The sequence below is a fragment of the Nanorana parkeri genome, unplaced genomic scaffold, assembly GCF_000935625.1.
Source record: "Nanorana parkeri isolate BGI_ZX_2015 unplaced genomic scaffold, ASM93562v1 scaffold518, whole genome shotgun sequence".
Lineage (NCBI taxonomy): Eukaryota > Metazoa > Chordata > Amphibia > Anura > Dicroglossidae > Nanorana > Nanorana parkeri.
This window is the reverse complement of record NW_017306786.1, coordinates 627019-651577: the sequence shown is the minus strand read 5'-3', so window position 1 is coordinate 651577 and position 24559 is coordinate 627019. Positions and strand designations below refer to the sequence as shown.

Below are 24559 nucleotides of genomic sequence, written 5' to 3'. Positions count from 1 at the left end.
GGAATATATACACACGTATATATGTATTTACATGGCAGAATAAATATATATATATGAATATGATCGATAAATCCATAATTCATAGTTTGGTATTATCTACAATCTGGCATGATATGGAGGGTGAAGGAGAACCCAGATCTCAGAGCTTATTTGTGCATTTGGCTCCATAATTAAGATTATGGTGCAGAAATGTGTTGCAATTGACAAGGTGATGGTCTCATCCCGAGGCTGTGAGATTGCACCGTATCATCATCAAGACAATTGCACCTCATTGTATATACATCAGGGTTCAATAATCTGCTGATCTTCAAATGGTGATGGAAAAGCAGTCCCAGTGATCAATGTCATTGATGACATTTGTTCCATAACAAAAAACCTATGCTGAGATCTGTAGCTCCAGAAAGGTCGAAAAAGCTACAGATTTCTAGCGCACGAAGACATACATAGGAAAATCACACCTTCCTGTCACTATGACTACTACTACCGCCTGTAAAGCACATGTGACAGTATAAGTTCTCCATGGTTTTTTGTTCTGAAAGTCTTAATGGGTCATGTTGGGTACAACCGGCACAAAAATGTTGTCATCAGAGTGTATTTTACAGGCCAAAATCCTATAGTAGCACTCTGTGACACTACCATCTTGTGTTCACTGAGTATAAAGCAGGGCATACTCCCTGTAGTATCATTGGGCTTTAGTGACATCTTGAGGTCACAGCAGGAATATTCCTCTGTTATGTGCCCTGTTTGCTGGGAGAAGCAGGGACAGGGGTCTCCTGAGTGATGACGGGGCTGGTTTTCCTGCTTTTTTCCTTCCCGCTGGCTCCCAGGGGCCCCTGTTCCTTATTATCAGTCGGACGCTGCTTGCTGTGGGGCCCAGGGGCAGGAGAAGCGTGACCATTCTTCTCGTCTGAAAAAAGTTGTTTAAGTACGTCAAAGAAGTTACTGATTGGGCGGCCTAGAGATAGAGAGAAAAACAGGGAAGGGAGAGAGGAGGGGAAGGGTAAGAGACAGGCAGAGAGAGAGAGAGAGAGAGAAAGGTAGAAAGAAAGAATGAAAGAGAATCGGGGAGAATGAAAGTATACCCATCACTTAGAGTGGAAGCAGCCATTCTGTTCATTCTGGTCCAGTGGCACCACTAGTTTTTGCTCGGTTCATTCCCATTGATGTCTCACCAGTTTCTAGCAAATTGAATGTTTTATTTTCATGGCTATGGCTACCTCCATGTGATGACAGGTGCACTTTACAGAAGGGATGAAGAAGAAACTGTATGAGGGGTGGGATGCAGAGGAAGTGGTGCGAGCAAGAGCACGGAGGAGCAAAGAAATCGAAATAACTAAAATACTGGATCGGTGCCAAGAAAACGGTCAGGGGAAGTAATATTCTTCTATGTAGAATAGGTAGCAACTTGAAAACAAAACACAGAGGGGAATTTATCAAAACTGGAGGAGCAGTGCATGGCAACCAATCAGCGTCTCTCTGTCTTTTTCAAAGCTTAACTAAACAAACTGAAGAGAGAAGCTGATTGGTTGCATTTATTAAACCTGCTCCAGATTTTGTCTGCTCCCTTTTTGATAAATTCCCCTCGATGTGTTTGATGTATTTGGGAAAAATAAGCTCAGGGATGCATCGTGACATCCTCTACATCAGCGGGAGGCAAACTTCGGCCCTCCGGGATTGGTAAAACTACAAATGCCATAAAGAATTGCAAGACTCTGACAGCCATGGGCATGGCTCCCAGAGGCAGATGCATGATAGGATTTGGAGTTTCATCACCGCTGGAGGGCCAGAGTTTTTTTTCACCCCTGCATGTTGATGTATACTTGGATGGCTACCAACCAGCTCTGTATAAGGAGGCTGTCCGGACCATACAGTGCAGGTTACAGTACTGACTAGTGAGCTAACCTGCACTGTGTGTACAAGATAAGGTCCATTCAATCTGATGGTGAATGGCAGACATCTCGTAGGTGTCAATGCACATAATATTAATGTATCAGGAGCTAGGCACAGAAACTATAATTAAAAACTATTTTAAGTTGCACTGAATAAAAAACATCAGAGTATGCACTACTTTTTTTCAGCACAGAGTAATGCAGCGGATCCAGTGTGAACTAGCCCTATGCACACCCATTCATTTTTCGGTGCCCTTCCATAAGCATCCGGTGAAAAACAGATCGCAACGCAATGGAATGGAAGGAAATCGGAAGGTACAAATGCAAGTCAATGGACCTTTTGTTGACTTGCGTTTTCCTTCTGATTTTGGTCTAATTGCACTCTTATTGTTTGGTCAGCAGCAAGCAGGGGCTGGGTCAGTGACCAATGTGTTTTACTGAACTGGAATGGCAGGGGTGCCTAGATCACTAGAATGACTGAACAAAATGACAATCATTTGGCAGGCAAGACAGTTCAGATATATGTACTTTTAAACAATTTTTATCTGTTTGTCTGGGGTTTAGTTTATAGCTACCAGTATATAACATTTTATGGCTATTTGGTATATTTTGATTTTGTATTAAATTATATTTTTAAATTATTGCTGTGAAATAATTATTAAAAACTCTTTATGTTTTATCATACAACTAATTTATGTTTTATCATACAACCATGATAACAAGTTTGTGGATTTCTGCGTACCTTCTAAGGTGCGATCAGATCTTCATGTAAATTATAAAAATAAAGACAGTCTTATTCAACAAGTAACACGCACATCGTTTTGTATTACCGTATCTTTGTTGAACGTAGCATGGGGTTTAAACAATCAAGGTCACCAGGAATATAGTGTATAGGAAAATGACACCTTGAAAAAGGGTAATTGGAGCACTCCAATCAATTCAGAGGTGGGCTTTACCTGTCCTGAAATATATTTAAAAATAACACAATGTTGGACACTTGCTCTAAATAACAACATTTTGGGACCCAATCAAAAATCTCTTTGGATCTTGCAGGACACTTTACATTTATTAAAATTGTCCTTTAAGCCATCACCTTTCTGAGTGCAGCTTGTCTGGTAAAATATTTCTTTAATACTCCATCGATCTTTACGACCATGTCCGGTGCTGCACAGCCTTTGCAAATAAGACATACTGGCCGGGTCTTCTTAGCGCGCATGTGCGCCGTGACTTCTTAATTCCTATGGATGAGCCATACTTCACTGGTTGGCTACACACGAGGTGGTGGGGGTTAATTGAAGGACAACTTCAAGAATGGTTGTTAGACTGCCAAGAATTACAAAATAATTTTTAGACTTGGGCCCCTATCAGTCCACAGTGTTCAAATGGAAAATGCCAGTAATACTCTTCCTTCTTCCACCATCATGCTATGGCATGATCTGATGCAGAATACTTTACACAGTATATGCAGAATATGAACCACAGATCTGTATACATGAATTAGCCAAAATGCCTAACCCTGTGTACAGTAGTTCAGATCTGCAGGTACAAAAAACACTGGCTTGAGGTTAGAAAATATAAGGGTTTAATTTTTTTTATTAGCGTGATTGTTTAAACCAGCCTTTCTCAACCAGAGTTGGGGAGCATCCCGGCTTCCTCATAGGTGCCTGAAAATGATTGCACAGTGTCATGTCTTTCCATGGTGCAGGTAGGCTTTTGATGTGAAGGGGTCTCCTAATGTGAAAGTGGGGCTCTGATGTAAACGTGCGGGTTTGATGTTAAGGGTAGTGTCTGATGTGAAGAGGGCTCCTAGAGTGAGAGAGGGGACTCTAACAGGAAAGGAGGGGGCTCCTGATATAAAGGGGACTCTAATGTGAAAGGGGGGCTCTGATGTGAAGCAGGGCTCCTAATTTGAAAGGGGGACTCTGATGTGACGGGGTAAAGTCAATGTTATTTATGTTTTTGCGTGGGGCCCCCCTTTAAACCCCATACCAGACCGCTATCTGGGATAAGGTCCTGGTATGGGTTCTGGAGGGGCTGAACATAATTTTTTACATTTCGACTGGGGTGCCTTGAGATTGTGCATACTTTTAAAGGGTGCCATGATTGGAAAAAGGTTAAGAAACATTGGTTTAAACCATGTTTTCTATTGGTGCAGTGCTACTTCTAACAGGCAGAAGAAGGAATTTTTCTCAATCAAACTTCAATGCCTTAAGAAATCCTTTTGTTCTGCCTTGCTGTGTGGCAATATTGATAAATCAAGCCCCATGTGTTTTTTGTTAAACATTGCTGTCTTTATTTATAACAATGACTTAGATGAAGATTAAATCCCATTTAGCAGACCATATAATCAGAATTTTTTACAAAGTTTTTTTGTTCATCGTTGTATGTAGCTACACAAATTTTTAACATATTAAAGAGCTATGGAGCACCTATGATTTTTATGAAAATGTGTCCTGTGACTAACACAATACCATGTGCAGTAAATCTTTTCTGTGCTCTTATTTACATAATAGTATTGATTGAATAGTATTGATAAAAAAATAAACAAAAACACAAATTAAAAAAATGAGCATATAAAATATATAAAATAAAATAATGTGATACTACTTGCTGTGGAGATGACATTTTTGTAGGCTGAACCAGTGCTTCTGAGAATCTAATATCAAATTTACACTCAAGTTTAACATCCCAATAAATGCCAATTTGATCCAATATTTCACCGAAGCTCTCATCTTGTGTAGCCTGTTTATAGCCCTTTTTTTCTCTTTTCTGTACACCGTAGGACATGGCCGACCCCACTCCACACTGCTCTACTATTCTTATTTATGCAATAAGAATGCATTGTATATCAGTTCAGGCTGAGGCTTAGGGGCTCACTTAAAAAGCAGCAGTATGGCCAGACCGTTACTGTAAAACAAAAAATTATATTAGGAAGCAGAGGTAGAGCCGTACTTCTGCTCCCAAAAAAGAAAAGAAAGCCTATACCTCTTTATTAAGAAGCAGTGGTATGGCCGAGCAGCTGCTGGAAAAAAAAATATCTTTATGCATTGAAAATGTTGCCTTGTTCAAGCACCACCTGGTCTTATGTGTCCATTGCAGCCTCACCTATACACCTGTTGCAGTATGAGGGGGTCACCACACAGTGCCGGGTCATGTAAGCAGGCCCACTCAGTTTGACCCAATGTGTAATAGCAGTGTTGCTCATAGTTTTCAAACTGCTGTTTGCTTTCATTTTCTAACCTGCACTGCGGAAATGACAGATCGAATCTGACTGGTTGCTGTGTCACATTCATTTTAATTTAGTCTAGTATTAGGAATTGGCCGCACATCGGTGATATGACTGGTTCAAGTGCCTTGGTCATCTTGGTATGGTCAATCTTGGTTCAACCCATAAAACTGCCATATTCACATTGTTAGGTTGACAAGTACGTCCAGAACATAGCAATGTGCTGCAGCAGTGGAGGGCAGCACAGTAAAAGATAAAGAAAATGGTAAATTAAGCGGGACAAAAGGAAAGTTATAAGGGATAGGAGAGGAGGAGAAGAGAGATAGATGTTGCTTGCACAAGAGGCACTGATATGCAGAGACAGCCATAGACAGATATGAGACAATATGACAGTTACAGATGAAGGCAAATCATTCAGAGATTTCTGTGCATGGAACATTTCACAAGCAATTCATCAGCTCTGTTGTCATAGAAAGCTGCAGTATGCTGCAGTCTTTAGAGGCATTGAGCTGAATGACAGGTGGATACATGAAGCGATTAGAGGCGTGAGAGAGGTAAAAGAAGACTTACGTTAGCGTGTTGGCAATGAAAAAAGCAGCAAATGGGGTGAGGAAAGCAGAGCAGGAGCCGATTATATAGTGTGTCTTGTTCAAGCCTGCAAAGGATTCTGGGATGTAATGTGTGGGCATTGTGGAATCAAGCTAGAGTAATAAGTGTGTAGCTTTTAGATTTACCAAAACGATGCCAAGCGATGGCCTATCTATACAATCTGATTTGTATCCAGTCAGACAAGCCCTTGTACTACGCAGTTATTGGTAGATCTAAAGGAGATTGTGCCATTGGATTTGTAATGTGTGTGATCGAGGAAATCAAATTTGAATTTCAAAGTCAGCAAAATACATGGGCAGAAAGGAGAAATAATGTTTCTTTGCATAATTATCAAATGCAAACAAAAAATATGTGTTGCTTTGTCAGTGTATCATCTTTTTATTATGATAGGAAGTGACTCATGAGTGATAAAATACACTGCCTGGCCAAAAAAAGTCACACACTCTAAAATATTTGTTTGGACCGCCTTTTGCTTTGATTACTGCACACATTCGCTGTGACATCATATTGGTAAGCTTATGCAATTCCACATTTATTTCCGTGCAGAGTTGCGTTCATTTTTCACCAAAATCTTGTACTGATGATGGGAGAGTCAGACCACTGCGTAAAGTCTTCTCCAGAACATCCAAAAGATTTTCAAGAGGGTTAAGATCTGGACTGTGTGAAGGCCAATCCATGTATGGAAATGATGTTTCCTGGCATTGTCATCAGAATATGCCCAATGTGCCATCAGGGTCAATCAGTATATTCAGGTAGCCAGCTAACCTCATTTTTTGGGGACACAACGTTGCTGAACCTAGACCTAACCAACTTAACCAACCCCAGATCATAACACTTATCTTAGGGAAGTCTCTTACCTATTTGCTAAGCTAAATCCAGCTGGTGACTTTTTTTGGGCCAGGTAGTGCATAACATTAGTATTAACTTTGTTATACGAATATTCTATTATACTTTGTTCTGTACAAATGCATGCGTGTTCCAACAATGTGGCCCAAACTCAACAATAGGGGTATACTATATGCAGGTAGATTAACTTGAGGAAGAACTTTTGAGGCTTCCTCTGGATCAAATGTGGGTAACTGTGGGCACAGGGTTCTGTTTATGTTGGTTTTTCTGTTTTTCTCCATAGGTTGAAGGTAATGGACTAGTGTCTTTTTCAACCTAACTATGTAATTATGTACATATGTATCTATGTGAGAGTGCAGTACAATCTGCAGTCAAAAACACCAATGTGTATGAGCTAATATGTAACATATAATTGGACTGCCTGCCTTTCTTGTGTCAAAACAAAAAAAGGACAGACTAAACCCTTTAACATTATATTTTTGTACAAATTGCTGATAAAGTGTACCTGTAACCTACATGCAGTGCCAGCAAATGGGCAAAGCCCGTTTAGATAATGAAGAGTTCCATAAAAATCTATTGAATGCATAAAATGGTTGCCAGCGCAAGACACAGAAAGAAGGTACACTTTATTAAAATACGGGTTACTATGTTTGAAGGGCTAAACACTGGGCCACTGCATTGAAAATACTATATAATCAGGCCCATGTGCAATATATATGAACATGGGAAATTGAATTGTGAATGGGTTGATAAAACTTGTGATTATGAAATGTCTTTGTTACCCAGGACAAGCAACATGACATGGTTACAGAATGATTCTTCCAAAGTATAAGGTACACATGATTCAGTTATCCATTAGGCCTCGTATATATATATATACAAAATGGAGGAAAAGGAAAGAGTATTGCTACCCACAACAACCAGCCAGTTTCCAAGTTTGATTTTTTTAACTGCACGCCATGCATCCACTTTTCTTCTCCTCCAGTTTTATACAAGGAGCCATATTGGGGAAGGTTGCCTTCATGTTTATGTTCCAAGTGCTAGGCCAAGACAATATCACTTTGTATCCACATAAACTGCAATGAAAATGTAACTGCTATGTGATGGAACTCACTGCTTGTCATGTTTTGCTGGAAGGAATGAAATGAGGGCTAAAAGCCATGACCAGGGCAGTGACCAAAATGGTGGGGACTGATGTTATCATGTAAGGGCAGAAAGGTGATAACGGAATGAAAATGAAGGAGCAACGTAAACAGAAGGGAACATGAAGTAGATGATAGAAAGACACGAAAAGAAAACCTGGAACCATATGAGGAAGGGTGACAGAAAGAAGAGACAGAAAGAGACCGGGTGGGACAGCTGCACATGTTAAGAAGAAGAACTGACTATTAAATGTATTGCCCCTAGATTAGGCATCAGCTGAGAACAATGTACTCCAGCAAAACTGAGCTAGGGCCTCTCATGTGTCATGGATGCAAGATTGCTTCCTCTGCTACCAGCTGAAGATGAAAACTGATGGCAGCCAAAAGTTGCAAGAAACTGTATCTACAAGTAGGGGAAGAGGGTAAGGGTGGCTGGGCCACTTTCCAGCACAGCTGGTTTTCAGTTTGAAGTTCTGGGAATTGAATAATGAACTATAAGTCAGAATAGACATTTGATAAAGAAAAAGGATAAACAATTCGAAGAATTCTAATCTAATTACAGTTATGAGAAAAAGGCAGCCAAGCCTGTGAAAGGTTGTGGATTTTTGTAGGAAACTCTTAAAATGCGATCACATCTTTATCTAAGTCCTAACAATCTACAAGTCAGTTATAAAAAACATCATACAACATTGAAGATTACCATGTTGAAGAAATGGTTTTCACAATCAAGGTCACTGATGGATAAAGTATGTAAACCAGTTTGTAGAAACTCCTTTTTTGATAATATTCTTGATCAAACACTTTCTGGAGCTGCTAAGCAGACCCGTGCTAGAGTTAGGAGATATTTCGGGTCATTCCTGTATTAAAAAGTTATATTTTTGGGACATCTTTCTTGAAAAGCCTCCTTAAGATTTTATCAGTTGGATTGTCAGGTTTCCGACTTGACTCTTTCACCCATTCTGCTATTGATTGACTCCTGTGTTTTAGATAATTTTCAGGTTATGTGATCCATCTTTTTGAGCTATAGCTGTAGCTTCGGCTAATCCTTTGGCTCACTTCGGCCGCCGGAGCCCTTCGGTTCAGTCGAGCTGAAGGGCTGCTGTACGGGCTATTTGCAAAAACAGCCAACGTAAACAAATGTAAAAAAAATGGTGTGGGGTCCCCCTACCAATCCATACCAGACCCTTTAGGTCTGGTAGGAAAGTTATAAGAGACCCCAAGTTAAAAAAGTTTTTTTTTAAAATGTGCGTTTTTTTTTTTTCTAAAAGTGTGGGCTGTTTATATACTTCAATTCATTTACAAGGGGGGGGGGATTATTAAAGGGGTTACCCCGATGCAAATAAGCCCCCCCGCAGAGAGGTAGTGAACAGAATAACTGAGCCGAACAGTATAACTGAGCCAAATGCCGCTCGGCGGCATTCGGCTATTCACTCACTGCCGTTTGGCCCCTATGAGAATAGGGGTGAACGGCAGCGAGTGACCTGCTGGACATTCGGCTCAGCTGATCCAGATGTCGAATCGGCTGAGTCGAATTGGTTCTTCACTTCCGCTCAGCCGAACATGCAGAGCATGTACAGATGAACTGAAGGGAGCCGAAGCCATGCCGATGTACGGCTAAAATCATCCATACTCGGCTAAAATGAATAGCCGAACGTGGTTCGGCTCCCTTCAATTCGTCTAGGTTATTCACTCAGCTGACTTCGGCAGCTGAATGAATAGCCCCCTTTTTTTTTTTTTGCAAATTGAGCCCGGGCATTAGTCTTAATTTAAAAGTTAATTTATTTTTCCCTAGGAACCTACCATGCATGCCACTCTTGTTCGGTGATTTTTTTTCTTTTCACAGCAGAGCAGCACATCCAATCTACACCATAGACTAGAACACCTTATTCATTGATTGGAAAACCTAATGCTCATAGTATTACTATCCTTGAATTTCATCTACATTTTTCATCCATTACCTTGATCATTTAAGCCATTTGGTTAATACAAATATGGTAATGTAAAATGTTGTGTTATAAATAAAGTTGTTTTTATTTACGATTACAATTTAGATAAAGACCTGACTACATTTTAAAAGCCATTTGTGCAGAAAACCAGATAATTCCTAAGGTTCACCAACAGTTTCTCACAACTCTATATACACTATATGGACAGAAGTTTGTGGGCACCTGACCATCACATCTATGTAAGCTTGTTGGACTCCTCATTCCAAAACTTTGGGCACTAAGATGGGATTGTCCCCCGTTCCTTCGCAGCTATAACAGCCTCTAATCTTCTGGAAGGCTTTCCACATAATTTTGGCTTGTGTCTGTGGGGATCTGTGCCCATTCAGCCACAAAAAGCCAGGTATTGATGTTAAACAGGATGATCTGGCTCACAATCAATGTGCCAACGGTGTTCCATAGGGTTAAGGTTCTGTGCAGGCCACCTGGATTTTCCCAGACCAACTTTTGAAAACATGTCTTTATGGACCTTGATTTGTGCACCAGAACTCAATTTATAGGGATGTCCACCTACTTTTGGAAATATAGTGTATTACAAGAGAAGGCATAATTATTATCCATTCATATTAGATGCCAAAAGCAGTTATTTCATTGTATTGAAATACTATTTTGGCAGTCTGCAGATTAAAAATGACTGCAATCGGTACCTGATTACTTAGGGACTTAGGTATATATGCTAATTTGGCTGAAAATTGTCCAGTGATGATCAAAGGGTTCTCTGTTGTAAAAGAAGTAGACTCAATGCAGCTATGTACTTATTGTATTTTATGCACTACATAGTATTGTATCTGGGATAAAAAAATATGTTTACAAGTGTGTGTAGTAATGGGCAACCATCATCTGTAGTTACAATAGCTTAAAGCAACACAGCCCCCTAATGTGGGGAAACCCCCATTAACTGGTAGTCTACATATATATAGAATTCTCCCACATTTCTATAACTGGTTAAGACCCTCTTGCATAGTGATGTGAATGTATAGTAATGTATGATGTATGTCAGCCTGCATTGGTTGTTGTGTAGTTTAAGGAAGGGGTGGGAATCTGAGGGAAGGATTTATCATGAGCAAGGGAGTCTGCGTAGATAGCAAGGGGGAGAGCGATAGCAACAGCAGCAGAGGTATGAGCACACAGCTGAAGGGTCCTTACCACATTTTGAGAGCTTCCCACTGAGATACTCCATACAGTTATTGGGGTCTGAACAGCACAAGGGGAGAAACAGGGTGGAGGACATGAACCAAACATTCCCACACAAAGCGCACCCCCCCCACATATTTCCATTACACCATATATGTTCTTGTTGCAGTATGTGTGTAACGACTGCAATCTGCAAGGTTGCATAACAGTGCAAGCTTATGTTGTAATACAGTGGAGGCAACCATTTTGTGGGAACCCACTTATATGACTGTATACTTGCCTCCTATACACAGTGAGACAACCTTTCAGGCACCCCTAGAAAATTTAGCCTGTATGTTTACTGAGAACTGGTAATTTTCCTGTAAGCTAGACTTGTTCTCCTATGGCACAGTGATGTCCACAGTTCATGGTAAAAGGACAGACTGAATAATAATTTGACGCACAATGTGGCTGTATTCACTGCATAGGTGTGAAAAAACCTGTCAATGACGGAAGAGGCTGCCTTTAGTGAATATCCCTTCACCCATCTCAAAATGTCTGCCTTCACTGTATGTAGAGGGTGTGAGCTTATTCTCCTGTCTGTAACTAACATAACATTCTAGAATGGTCTGACCCTTTAATTTTCTAATTTTATTTATTTTTGGAATTAAAATGAGTCAAAGCTCAAAGCCTAAATAAGAATAGTAATCTAAGAACTGAATCTAGAATTCGGGGAGGATGGATTTATGTTATGCTTTCCTTGAAAACATGGGGCATTTATAAGGGGTGGAAAACACATTGAATTTGCCTTGGATCAATTTAAAGATAATGAACCTTTATTATGGACCAAGCTGTAGTACATTACTATGTGCGCCTGAATTTAACTTGCAGAGTTCAGGTTTACAGCTTGAGGCCAATCTACTTAAGAAATTCAGATTCTTCACTCAATACATTGTAGCTGTGTCCACTTTAAATACCCAATCACGTGCAGATGAAATGAACAGGAATTTGCTTTTCACTCGACTGGGTAAATCAAGTGAATTTTTAAAGAATGTTTTTAAATCAGCCTACTTGTCTCTTAGGGCCCATTCATATTATTGCTTTGTATTGAAGCACGGATCTAAGGCTGGATGCACACTAGGCTTACACCAAGCACGTGTTGATGTGCGCTAAATGCAATTGAGTTGATATGCAATCACTGCTTTTTTTTTTTTTTTAAATCAATTGCATTGATGTAAGTTTTTTTCTTTGTTTGGATCAAAGCTGGAGCTAAAATACTTTTCTTAACATGTATTGCAGCATGTTCCATTTTCACCCAGAACACACTAGCCTGTGCATTGGTGTGAACTGAGCCTACTGGAAAAAATGGAGTTCAGCTGGTCATTGTATTGGTTCTGCATTGGTCAATACAGCCTAATGCATGAGGTAGGAATGGGCTCTGAGTGTGTTGCGTTGCAGTGCCTTGTTGAATGGCACCCCAACGCACCATAAACCATCTGTGCATTGTGGTTCACTGTATTAAAAAATATGGTGTAGGAATTTTTTTAGATGCATTTTCAGCTCAGTTAAAAGGAATGCCTTCAGTACACATAAACACATGCATTACTGCAAAGCATAATGTAAATGGGTCCAATATGATCCCTAGCATGCCCAGTCCACACACTTGATTTCATATAGCCTTACATGGACAGATATTTAAAACGTAATACTATCCCTGGAAATCAAGGAAAGTTGGCAGCTATGGAATTAAAAGCATCATTTATCAATGTGTCTGAAAGATAAATGATCTCAGGCAGTCAGTGGATTTACAAAAACTAGAGCAAAGAAAAATGTAACAAAAGAGTTGCAAGTACCTCTAGCAACCAATAAAGTTTCATCCTTCAAACAAAAGTTCAGTTTTGTCGCCGGGGGTAACAGCTCCACTTTTGCTCCAGTTTAAATGCAAATCATCCCCTGCAATACCTAGATCAACCAATCAGATTCTTCTTTTTCTGTAATATATAGAGGAAGAATCTGATTGTTTGCCTGTCTGAGAACATGGTTGCAGGCAGCACACATTCTCATGTATCTTATGTCCATTAGTTAAACTGACAACTCCCAAACTGCAGTAAGAGAAAGATGTAAGTTGCTGATCTACTTTCATAAATGCTGGTCACCAGGCTGTCTCTGGCTTCAATACTTTTCAAGTCATTGATCCACAACAAGCATGCAGCAAACAAAGTCACAGAATGGTCAGAATTCATATTCTGCATTGCTTCTGGACAGTGACTAAGAAAGACAACCAGGAATCTAGCATTTTCAGAAGGAAAAGTCAGAAATGGCAGCTTTCTCGCCTCCTAAGCCTCACTATAGGTGACAATGAAGCCATGAAATACTATGCAGCATCACTGCACAATCAGTGATCCCACATACAGCTGGTCATACCACCCAAATGCTTAGGTATTTGGTTACGTTAGGCCTAGGGCTACAAAGCAGGTTTAATCTCTTACGTCTGAGGGACGTAAGCCATTTAACTCATATATGACTATTCTTGAACATACTGGAGATTCTTCTTTCTTTTGAAAGAACAATTCCCCTCCTTTCATATATTTTTTTTATCTTAAAGAATAGCAAGATTCTAAATACATTCCTGTAACCAGATGTCTAAAAGGTATTAAATGCTAACTCCACTAAATAGCATTAAATTGAAGTGAGTAGTCTGAGTTTATCTGTATGATGTGCCACCAAATCAGTCCAGCACTTAACGTTCCCCAGTATTTAGTAATAAACATAATGTGAAGAAGGAATGAAGGAGAGGTAGACACTATCCTTGGGGTTTGACAATTTGATGTTTTTTGTAGGAGTCATGTTGTAGGCCTACTCTATACTTGTGTTCCTCTGTAGTGGGGTAAGGGGGTGGTCATGGTTTCCTAATCCTTTATAGCCCAGTTGAAGTCAAAGACATATATATTCAGTGAGATAGACATTGCACTAACAACCTCAATTTTCCCAGTCTTACCTTCACTTTTATATTACCGTAGCACATCATGTCTTAATATGACTGTGCAATGTAATAGGCACTCTATTGCCCTGCTCTGCCCAGGGAACTTTATAACCTAACCTGCACTGGTCAGACACCCCCCCCTATTCCTCAACATTACTGGTGTGGGATCTTTTGTGATAAGGGCTGAACTTAATGCTCATCTATGCCAGCATAGAGCACAATTGAGTTGGGGGGCAGAATGCTTCTTTCCACCAAGATAGAAATTCATTCAAGCGCATATCCAAGAGAGAATCAGTTAAAAATAACACCATATGGCAGTACAATACTACAAAGGAAAAGAGGGGGGTTAAACTTCAATTGGGCTTTAGTTTTTTTCTGGTTCCACATCATCTCCTATCGGGAAAAGCATAGTGGGACGGATGCAAGCACAGAGTGTGGGTTTTAAGAAGAGGAAGGTGGGAACTGATAGCGTATGGATGGGTACACAGCACTAAAATGGGTAATGTGGATAGTAACCTCCTTATTATGTCTCCAAGTGAGCAGTAAGGGGAACAAAGTAGGGTCAAATGCAGTGTCATTGCGAGGATTCCATTTGGTTAGGGATCAAGGTTGCCTGATCCTTCCCTCCACTGAAAAAACTGGGCTATTATTGGTCACCTGGTCCATGATTTATGCCACTGAATATCCTTCACCCAAGCAACAAATTGCTTACCACAAGTACCTGACTGTCGCAAATTTGCATTGCTTAAAGTATTTATGTTTCACATGCTGGCACCCCCCTGACTCTCCTGCAAGAGTTATTGTTCTTTCTCACTGTGACAATGCATGCCACCAGATGAGCTGTGGAATTAGTTTCGTTTTTTGTTGTTTTTTTTGAAAGTTTCAAGTTCCACAGCAAATAAGGTTATAAAGCTAAGTCTTTGCCTCCCTAATTATACTCATGGACCACCAATTTAAAAAAAAGGGAAACAAACTGTTGGCTGCCGAGGGAAGCAGAGACCTGCACCAGAGCTGTTAACTGCCTACTCTTTATATCAGGCATTACACCTTCATACTGTTTGCCTGGAACTATTAAGAACATCATTTGAGGAGAAGAACATTCTCATAATACCTAACCACCATAGTGGCATAGCACACTGAAATAGGAATAAGTTTAGTGGTCCAGGATGGTTTATTTAACATAACTCCTCCAAAATACCCTTTAATTTCCCCAAAAGAGGGAAGAGACAGTGCCTATCTTACCTATCCTCTTCCTTTGTATCATACTCTTTGCTGTAAAGTGACAGGGGCACCCCAATGCAGACAAAGAGAGTTGTAGGATGGCAGAGCCTAAGGGCTTGATGTACTAAAGTCAAATAGACTGTTCGCTATGTAACGGAAATTGCACTTTGCTAGGGAATTTTCCCTTCAGCTTAGTGAATGAGTAAGGTGAAGCTCCGCTGAAACTCTGCGGACTTCCGTCATACAATCATGTGCAAGCATGTCCTTGCTTGGAATGAAATTGGAATGTGAAATCTTACCTCATTCACTAAGCAAAAGGAAAATTCAAACTGAACAGCCTAGTTGCCTTTAGTAAATCAACTCCTAAAAGTGCACGGTGACAGCAACATAATGGGGAATGGAGATCAGTAATATTTACACAGCAAACTCACCTCACTCTCCTCCAATTAATGCATCCATCACCTTACTGACCAATGTCACCCAATGTCCACTACATAAGATCTCAGCATATAGTACTTGCTAATCTATGCTATGTGGCAGTGTGATAACATTCTATGCTTATTTACCATTTCAAATCATTCAAATTAATCTCTAAAGCCAGAATATATACTTCTGTAACTCAGTAGAATAGATTCAGCCAAGAAACGTGACGTGATTATATCATTACATAATTGTTTTGATGCAATTTCTTTTTAATTCCCACATTAAGCTTCCGCCATGTTAAAGTAAAATCACTACATTTGTTTAGGTTAGGTGCAGTATAATGTCACAAAATAACAGAGTTGACACATGACACTATATGCTAAACACAGGTAGCACATTTTAGTTTAGGCTGAAGAAGCACATGGTGGCTTTTAGTTAAGAAAAGGTTGTAAAGGTTGTAATCATAAAGACCTTGGTTCAGATATCCTGTGGAATGGCAGATTGCTAGTAAAAGTTGAATGCGCCAGTCTCACTTACACATGTGCATTATCGCGTGCCATAGCCAGCGCTTCTTATGTGAACACACATTTTAATGCATTTGTATGCCTTTTGCCTAGGGGGAAATTGTCACCATGTGATGGAAGCACATAAAAGCTTTGTAACATTTACAATTATTTAGACGACTTGGTATTTCAGCCGCCACTGATTTTTCCTGCAGTGCATATTGCACATGTGTGAATGGGGCCTAATTAGAAGTCCATGGCTGCTCTCATCAACATTAATATTATGTATTTAATACATTTCTTAGCACAGTGCTTTGCCCATGTCTGGAGATCCTTGGCTGCATCATAAACCAATAAGTTACAGAAAGTACCAAGTTATTAAAGAGCCAGTTCTCCCACAATTTCAGCTTTAAATAAATGTTGGCAGGCTGAACCTAGCAAGAATGATTTTATTCTTCTTAAAGTGAACCTGTGCTTTGCCCATGCAAGCCAAAGCAAAAGGTTCATTATAATACTAGACCAACCAACAACCTATACCTATGTTTTCTTCACTTCTTTACTGATCTCTTTGGCTTCTGGGAGCCACTTTGACCTTACTTAGGGTTAAGGTTATCTTCCTGGGCCCCCATGTGACAATGATAGTTGCCAGAGCAGCCAATCATCAAATATCAGACCTGTCACAATGGAGGAAGAGGATTGAGTCACATGCTACCGATACCTGCAAGTACTTTCTTTGCTCTCAGCAGGCAAGCAGAGCAATTGGGTAGAGAAGGGAAGATAAGTATAAGTGAGGTGGTTGCTTTGATCTGTACGGGCAAAGCAAAGGTTCGATTTAAACACTTTACTATCAAGCTCTCTGTCGCTGAAATCCCAGCTCCACTATATCACCATGAATGTTACAGAAAGGCCTCACATCTCCTTTTGGAATTTTCATTTGCTTTGCATTATGAAAAATGTAACAGTAAGTGGCCGAGTGACCGACCTGAAGGGAAGTGAGCCGAACGCTGTTCGGCAATTCACTTAAAGTTTGTACGGCTGATTTCAGCCCTATATCGGCTGAAATCAGCCGTACATCGGGTGGCTTTGTGTGGCTTCTGGTTGGCCGAACATGCTCAGCATGTTTGGCCGACCCGAAGTGCAGAAGGAGTTCGACTTAGCCGATCCAACACCTGGATCGGCTGAGCCGATCCTCCAGCAGGCTACTCGCGGCTGTTCGGTCTATTCTTATAGATGCCGAACAGCAGTGAGTAAATAGCCGAATGCCGCTGAGCTGCATTCGGCTCGGCTGTTCTGCTCGGTCCCTCTGTGGGACCTAGCAGAGGGGAAAATAGTTAAAAAAGGAGAAAAAAAAATAGAAAACGATTGCAATGACAGCTAGCTCCGCCCAACTGTTTTCTATAGGCCGGCGGTTCTGCTGCCATCAATCTATCTAGCAATGCATTCTTTCGCCATAAGAATGCATTGCTAGATAGCCAATAGCAATAGCCAATAGCAAACTAGCTATTGCACCCGCCTTCTGCTGCTGTCAATCACTAGTGGGGACCTGATGGAGAACTGCAGTAGTGGGCGGATGCCAATAGGAATCTAGCAATGCATTCCTATGGTGACATTTTTTTTTTAATTCTGATGCCAGCCAACGGCTCCGTATCACAATAAAAAAAAAAAAGAAAAGCAGTGTTTCTCTCCGGAGCGCCCGGGAGAGTTAGGCTGCCTGGAGATCAGTGTCCCTGGTTAGCTGGTAACCAGGGACGCTGATCTCTCTACAAGTGGCTGGAGCCAGCCGTAAGATCATGGCTGGCTCCGCCCAGCTGTCAGAAGCAGGTTGTCGGCCAGCTTCATCTTTCAAATCGGCTCAGTCGAGCTGAAGCATATGCCTTCGGCTCGACTGAGCCGCCCGGCCGACTTTGGGAGCTGTACCGGCTATAGTGAATAGCCCGTACAGCAGCCCTTCGGTTCTACTGAACCGAAGGGGTCCTGGGGCCGAAGGTAGCCAAAGGATCGTCTGAAGCTACGGCTAGATCCTTCGGCTGCTTCATGAATAGACCCCTAAGTCTACTCCAACTGCAGCAGTACTAGTGAGGCTCTATGTAAGAATCAATGGGGGCTATAAGGAGCTATTAACTGAATCAACCTACCACCATTTATAAATGACCAAATATTAGCTTTGGGTGGACTGACCCTTTAATAAGGTATTCCTTTAGCCTGCTAGTGAATTCTCACCTGATAGCTGCAGTACAGACGGCTGTTCATGTGAGCTCAAGAGCTGAGTCTGAATTGTTTCCACAACCCGTTTAAACCTCCTGCTGGGACCTAGGACAAGGAAAAAGCATGGCTTGTCAATGACCTCACACAGTATCTTCAGCAACCATTAAAAATACACCAAAAAAACACCTATAACAACTAGGACAGTAATGACTAAATATTTTCTCCAGTACCACCACAAGGGCATAATTACTCTTCATCCTAGTACTTGTATGTAGTAGAAACATTTTCAGAGAAAAGTGTTTTAGCCGATATCATGAAGCAACCTGGAAAAAACATACACTGAAGTGGTACTTGAAGAAAAACGTGCAAAAACATTAATCTTATGGTTCACCCACCATGAACGTAGACACAACTTAATGAGTGGAGGCAGACAGCTAGATCATGCTAATACTGTACAATAATTCCAAGAACTGCTGTCTGGAAGGAGACGCAATCCATTTAGATGCATGAAGTAGCAGGAATTACAACCTATTTTATGTTACTTGTAAAAGAAATCTTCCCATCTCACCGCATTTGTAGTCTAGTGACACTTCTTTCTGTCCCGTAACTGACAGTCTTTATCTCGGTATGGATAGAGGCATAGTCTATTGGAGTCAGATCACTGCATGGATATCGGGTAATGGGTGCGGCAAAGTATATGGATATTGCTTTATATAGTATATTTCTGGGGACCTGTGGCACACTGGCAAGTTGTGATTAACTCCAAATACATGCGTCGTGTATACTTTACAAAAAAATTGCCGCAAGGTGCTACAGTGTTCGGGTTTGGCTTGAAGAAAAGGTGGCAACCCTACGTCCAATACTGAGTGTGGTTGCAATGCTTTACAGACTTCAATGCAAAAATATTATAAATGCACATTTTTTTATTTTATTAATGTGTGTGCATTTATTATTTTTATTTTATTTTATTATAGTGGACTATTATTAGCTGCTCTTGCAGGAAATCTTCCTGCTACTACAGCGCTGATATTATGAGGAGGCATTAGATTGTAGTGCTCCAGAAATGATTTGCCTCCTTATCATACATATAACATTTCCTATTATGTTTTTAATATCAAGACCATACACTTATAAAGGTAGAATGCCTCTTCTGGTCACTGTCTAATGCTGGCTCTATATTTTGAAAAAAAACTTTAATTTCCTTATAATCTTTATAAAAAAATAAATACATTAAAATTCCCCTTATCATTATGGGCCCATTCACATTGCCTGTTTCCTGTAGTAAAATGCATTCACTTTACAAAGTGAAATGCATTTTAGTAGAAAGATTTTTCTTTCCTATGTGTCTAATTTGCATCTTTGCACCAAAGCTCTTTTTTAAATGTGCAAAAAGATTTGCGTAAAAAAGGTTTTGCTTAAAAGTCACCCCATAAAGTAGACTTTCCACTTGCACACAGTATTCTGAATCCCCCTAACCGTGTCTTTGGAGGATAACAGATAAAACTGTTATCTCTACAGAACACTGTGAATGGCAGTGTACCGCATGATCTCTGCCGCAAACATATCAAAGATAGCCTTACCTATGATTAATCTTCAGATTAAGGTGAGTGTGATGATCTATGTTCTAAACTGCTCAGATTTATATATAATTAAATCATACAAGCTAAAAAAGAAATATGAATTGCCGCAGACATAACAAATATAATTAAATTAAGACTGTATTAGACATATAGACATATATATAACAGAGATATAGACAATAACATTTTTTTTCTGATTCCATGTTGTTCTCCATTATGATGTAAACCATGCGTCATACTACATCTGTTGGTTAAAGGAAATGCAATTCCACGTGCCAGGGGGACAATCGCAATTGTTTTCTCTGTCCTCTAATATGCATAGACAATTATAATTTCCTAAGATGTTCACAAGTTGAATTGGGACCACCCGTGTTTTAATAAACCATTGAATCGTTTGGCAGTGCACTGAAGGCATTAGATGCATAGATGGCAGTACGATGCTGCAGAGATGAGCCGTGGCCCTTTTCTGGTATTGGACAGCGGCAGCCTGCAGTACTGGATAGGGGCCTTGGCTCTGACAGATAGCAATTGTCCTGACAATTTTCCTACAAAGCTGTAAATGAAACTCAGACACTTCCGTAAATGAGTTGCAGCACAGCGTGACATACTGCAGGTGGTACTGTTGCTATATTTATCTACACTGAGCTTTTAGGTGGCAATGAAAACTGTAACGACACACACTGCAGGGTACATTATGCAATGTTACTGCATTACAGAAATTGCTTCATGTTAAGAAACTGCTTCTTCTAGCAGTTACAGATGATGAGAGCAGCAGGCCTCTGTGTAGTACTGAACCGTGAAACATAATGACAAACATACCGAAAAATAGATTTAGGGTTTAAATACACTTTAAGCCACATGAACACTAACTCTAGGAGCTAAGCACCATTTACTTTACTACAGCCCAGGTCATGAAATCACAGGGCCACTATGCAGTAACATTGAGAATACATCTGCCATTGAGTTGAAATGCCCATACATTGCAATAATTAGGTAAAACCAATGTTTTAGACCTTACTTGCCAAAAATTGAGCTTCCAAACCTGACTATATTTACTCAAGAGTTAGGATAAGTGGACCCACAGAGACTAACAGGGTTATTCACAAAAGGGTGAAGGGTTTGGAGAAGGCAGGAAAAGTGAACAATCTAGGACAACATAGCTGATTTGGAGAAATTCTCAAGTTCAGCTCACTTTCCGGTTTAGCGATGTTGTCCTAGATTGTTCACTTCTCCTGCCTTCTCCAAACTCTTCACCCTTTTGTGAATAACCCTGTGAATTTGTTCATACACTGCCTGGCCAAAAAAAAGTCACCAGCTGGATTTAGCTTAGCAAATAGGTGAGAGCCTTCCATTCAATAAGTGTTATGATCTGGGGTTGGTTCAGTTGGTCACGTCTAGGTTCAGCAATGTTATGTCCCCAAAAAAATGAAGTCAGCTGCCTAAATGAATATACTGAATGATCAGGGTTTTCCATCAATATATTATTTCTTCCCTGATGGCACAGGCATATTCCAAGATGACAATGCCAGGATTCATCGGGCTCAAATTGTGAAAAAGGGGTTCAGGGAGCATGAGACATCATTTTTACACATGGATTAGCCACCACAGAGTCCGGACCATAACCCCATTGAAAATCTTTGGGATGTGCTGGAGAAGACTTTACACAGCGGTCTGACTCTCCCATCATCAATACAAGAAAATTAGTGCAACTCTGGACGGAAATAAATGTTGTGACATTGCATAAGCTTATCAAAGCAATGCCATGGTTAATGGGTGCTGTAATCAATGCCAAAGAGAGATGAAATATTAGATGTGTGACTTTGTTTTGGCCATGCTGTGTATACAGAACCCTCATACAAATAATCCTTTTGTCTGAACAGTCTACAAGTTTGGTTCAGATGTTAAATGGCCTAATCAGCATGACTTGACCATTCTCAAGTATGGCTGAATCGGGTAAAGATGGCCGGACCAGTTGGCTAGATGGTCACATCTACAGCACAGTATCCTAACCTTTTCATAGGTAGAGAATAGCAATGTGTGAAAGATATTCAGGGAGGCATGTTTACATAGGAGATGATACCTGATAGCAGAGTAAAAGTGACTGAGTATATTCCAGAGTCCTTCTGCTTCTCTCCACCTTCTGAATATGTAATATCCACTTGAAACTTCACTGGCTTCTGGAAGACAGATGGACCGCCTGTGGATTTGTACTCTGCTCTGAAACTTGTTTGTGAGATCACACTGTGACTGAGGCTTGGGATCTGTGGGGAAGACAAAACAAGACAATGTAGACAATTGCCAGGTTCTTTTATACAAACACCTGTGCCAGATATTAGTTGTGGGGTTTATTGTAAGAATTCACATCTTATGATTACTATGTTTAGAGTTGTATATAAAGCCATGCTGATCTAGACATCCACCTTATGTAAGTATCCTAAATAATAAAACCGGAATGTGGTATCCAAAACACTGCTGTATGTGCAGTCTACCAATCAAGAGTCTGCAAAACAATCATCAGATTGTTGTATGCTCACTGTGCTACAGAGAGACTAATGACTCTTCCCAGTAGGCCTTGTACCCTCTCACAGTGCACTACTGTTACTGAATTTACCTACAATTCTCCAGGAAAAAGAACATTTAATCTATATTTTTTTTGCTCTGGCGCTGCTCTATTTTATGTTGCTGTCCAAGGTATCAGCACACACATTTATTATAGTAAATATAACTTGTAGTGATTTAAAGTGTATTTCTACTTTTGGAGCCAAATTGGAATAATGCCTGCTTTATATTTGTTACATGTTCCCAATCACATAGCATAACTTTTAAAAAAACTGCAGCTTACCCTTTTTAGATGCTCTTTCTGCTCATTTCAGGATTTAAGAATCCTGATTAGTTCTCACTGTCTGTTTTGTTTCAAAGAATAAACCCTTAACTGAACAAACTGAAGAGAGAAGCCGATTGGTTGACATAGGCAACTGTTCCAGATTTTTCTGCTCTAGCTTTGATAAATTCCCCTAACTGTATGTTACAGGAGAACTATGAGGTGAGTGAAAATCACTCATCCTCATAGTTTGAGCCGACAAGCGACAATGAAACTGTCACACGTCATGCTCAATAGATCGGGAAGTGAGCGAATACATACCATCGCTTGCTCACTTCTCAATCATCTCCCTGCAGAGAGCCGTGACTGTCAGTCACGACTCTCTGCATGGATTCTCCCCTCTCCTCCAGTGCTGAATGGCAGAAAGGACGGGGGAGGGGCCGGGCGCAGCTGGCTCTGTTTCTAGATAGGCAGAGCCAGCTGTCATTCACGCAGCTGGGTGGATCTCGACAGCATTGTCGGGATCCGTCCCGGCTGCGGTGGTCTCAGTATACCGCAGGCTGTAGCTCGCGATATACTGAGCTTTGGGTCACGGGAGGATGCTAGTATATGTCCTCCCTTGACCCTTAAGAGAACTATGGGGAAAAACACTTACCGATTTGTTCTTTTTTAATGCGGAGACACTCAGTCTGTCCTTAGTATGTCTATTAGGACAGTCAGAGTTTGCTGACATTGAGAGAGGAGCAAGTAAAGGCCTGCCAAATAGAAACATCTAAAAGGTAAGAAATATAGTTTTTAGAATTGTTTTTAGATATGCTGCGTGAATAGGAACACATAACATGTAGTGGGGTTTCCTCAATTTTGAGTGTAAAAGTGATAATACATTTTAAGGAAAGTAGGCATGACTTTGGGGTAACAATCTTACCGAGAGAAACGCTTGCACTATGTCAGCTTTAATTGAACTTAAAGGCTTATCTTTAATGACCACGAAGATCTGATCCTCCTTTTCCAGCGTAAGGAAGTTACCAAACCAAGACTTCTTGGCAAGTCTAGGGAGAGAACAGATAACACAATTAAGAAAAAGAATAACTACGCCAAATAGGACCAAATCAAAATCCAGGGCAACAGAAAGAAGATGGAATTTAACATTATGAGGGTGTATTTAGAACATTAATATATCTGGGTTGTACGTCCATATTTAATATATATGGTCTGTCATATGGCCTTATTAGTAGTCCCATGTTATAGTGCAATTTCACCTGATGACATCACTGCAGTAAGCAAAGGGAGCCTGACCCATAAAGGGAGGCCTTTAATCAGTAAAATGAAGGAACCCAAATCAGCACATAACAGAACATGTTCTTCAGAAGCGCTTTAGCATAATACCATAATTAATATGAGGACATCCAAAAGGACATCCAGGAAGTTTCCGATATTTAAATATTGTTATATTGATCATGAACACCATTTGCAGATTTTGAATTCTATGTGCTATTGGCTAGAGACATAGCTGGTGTCATCGACATTTGAGGTACAGCTAGAGAGAGGAGAGTCTGTCACCAAGCAGAGGTAAGCCTTTCTATTATTGCTGAAGGGGAGGCTTAATGCTTTACTGCTTAAAATGGTAGCTTGTAGCACAGGTGACTATGGCCTTTCCTCAGTGTGATGGGGATCACAGCTTGGATTCTGCCTATCCTTGGGGAACAGACAGATGGCTGAAATAACAAACTATGCATGATTCAGCTAGGATAATAACTAGTAATTGCCCCTTAAAGCTTTGCAGAGCAATGCAAGGTATACTTTACTGACAGCCACCAAAGGAATATGCTCCTGCAATGTGCTGCAGTACATTCTCATGGGATTTTAGGCACCCATATTGTTTTGAGGCAGCGGTAAAGCAAGGTTACATCACCAGTGCCTTCAGAAAGTAGCCGGAAGCCAGGATTGAGGTACTTTTCTTTTGTTTTTATTTTGCCAGCCTTGTTTTTTTCGGGG

At 40.4% G+C, this 24559-nt stretch overlaps 1 protein-coding gene across 1 annotated transcript in view; it reads right to left on the bottom strand.

Moving 5' to 3' along the window:
* Positions 1-538: 538 nt before the first annotated feature.
* The window catches only part of BRSK2 (BR serine/threonine kinase 2), a 142251-nt gene continuing 118230 nt past the window's right edge, over positions 539-24559 (bottom strand). The window contains exons 16-20 of the mRNA XM_018561356.1: positions 23490-23613; positions 21824-22004; positions 18179-18268; positions 10862-10909; positions 539-955 (exon numbers count right to left, since the gene is read on the bottom strand). Of these exons, the coding sequence (XP_018416858.1) occupies positions 732-955; positions 10862-10909; positions 18179-18268; positions 21824-22004; positions 23490-23613 (667 nt within the window). The 3' untranslated portion in view covers positions 539-731. The remainder of the gene's footprint in view (positions 956-10861; positions 10910-18178; positions 18269-21823; positions 22005-23489; positions 23614-24559) is intronic.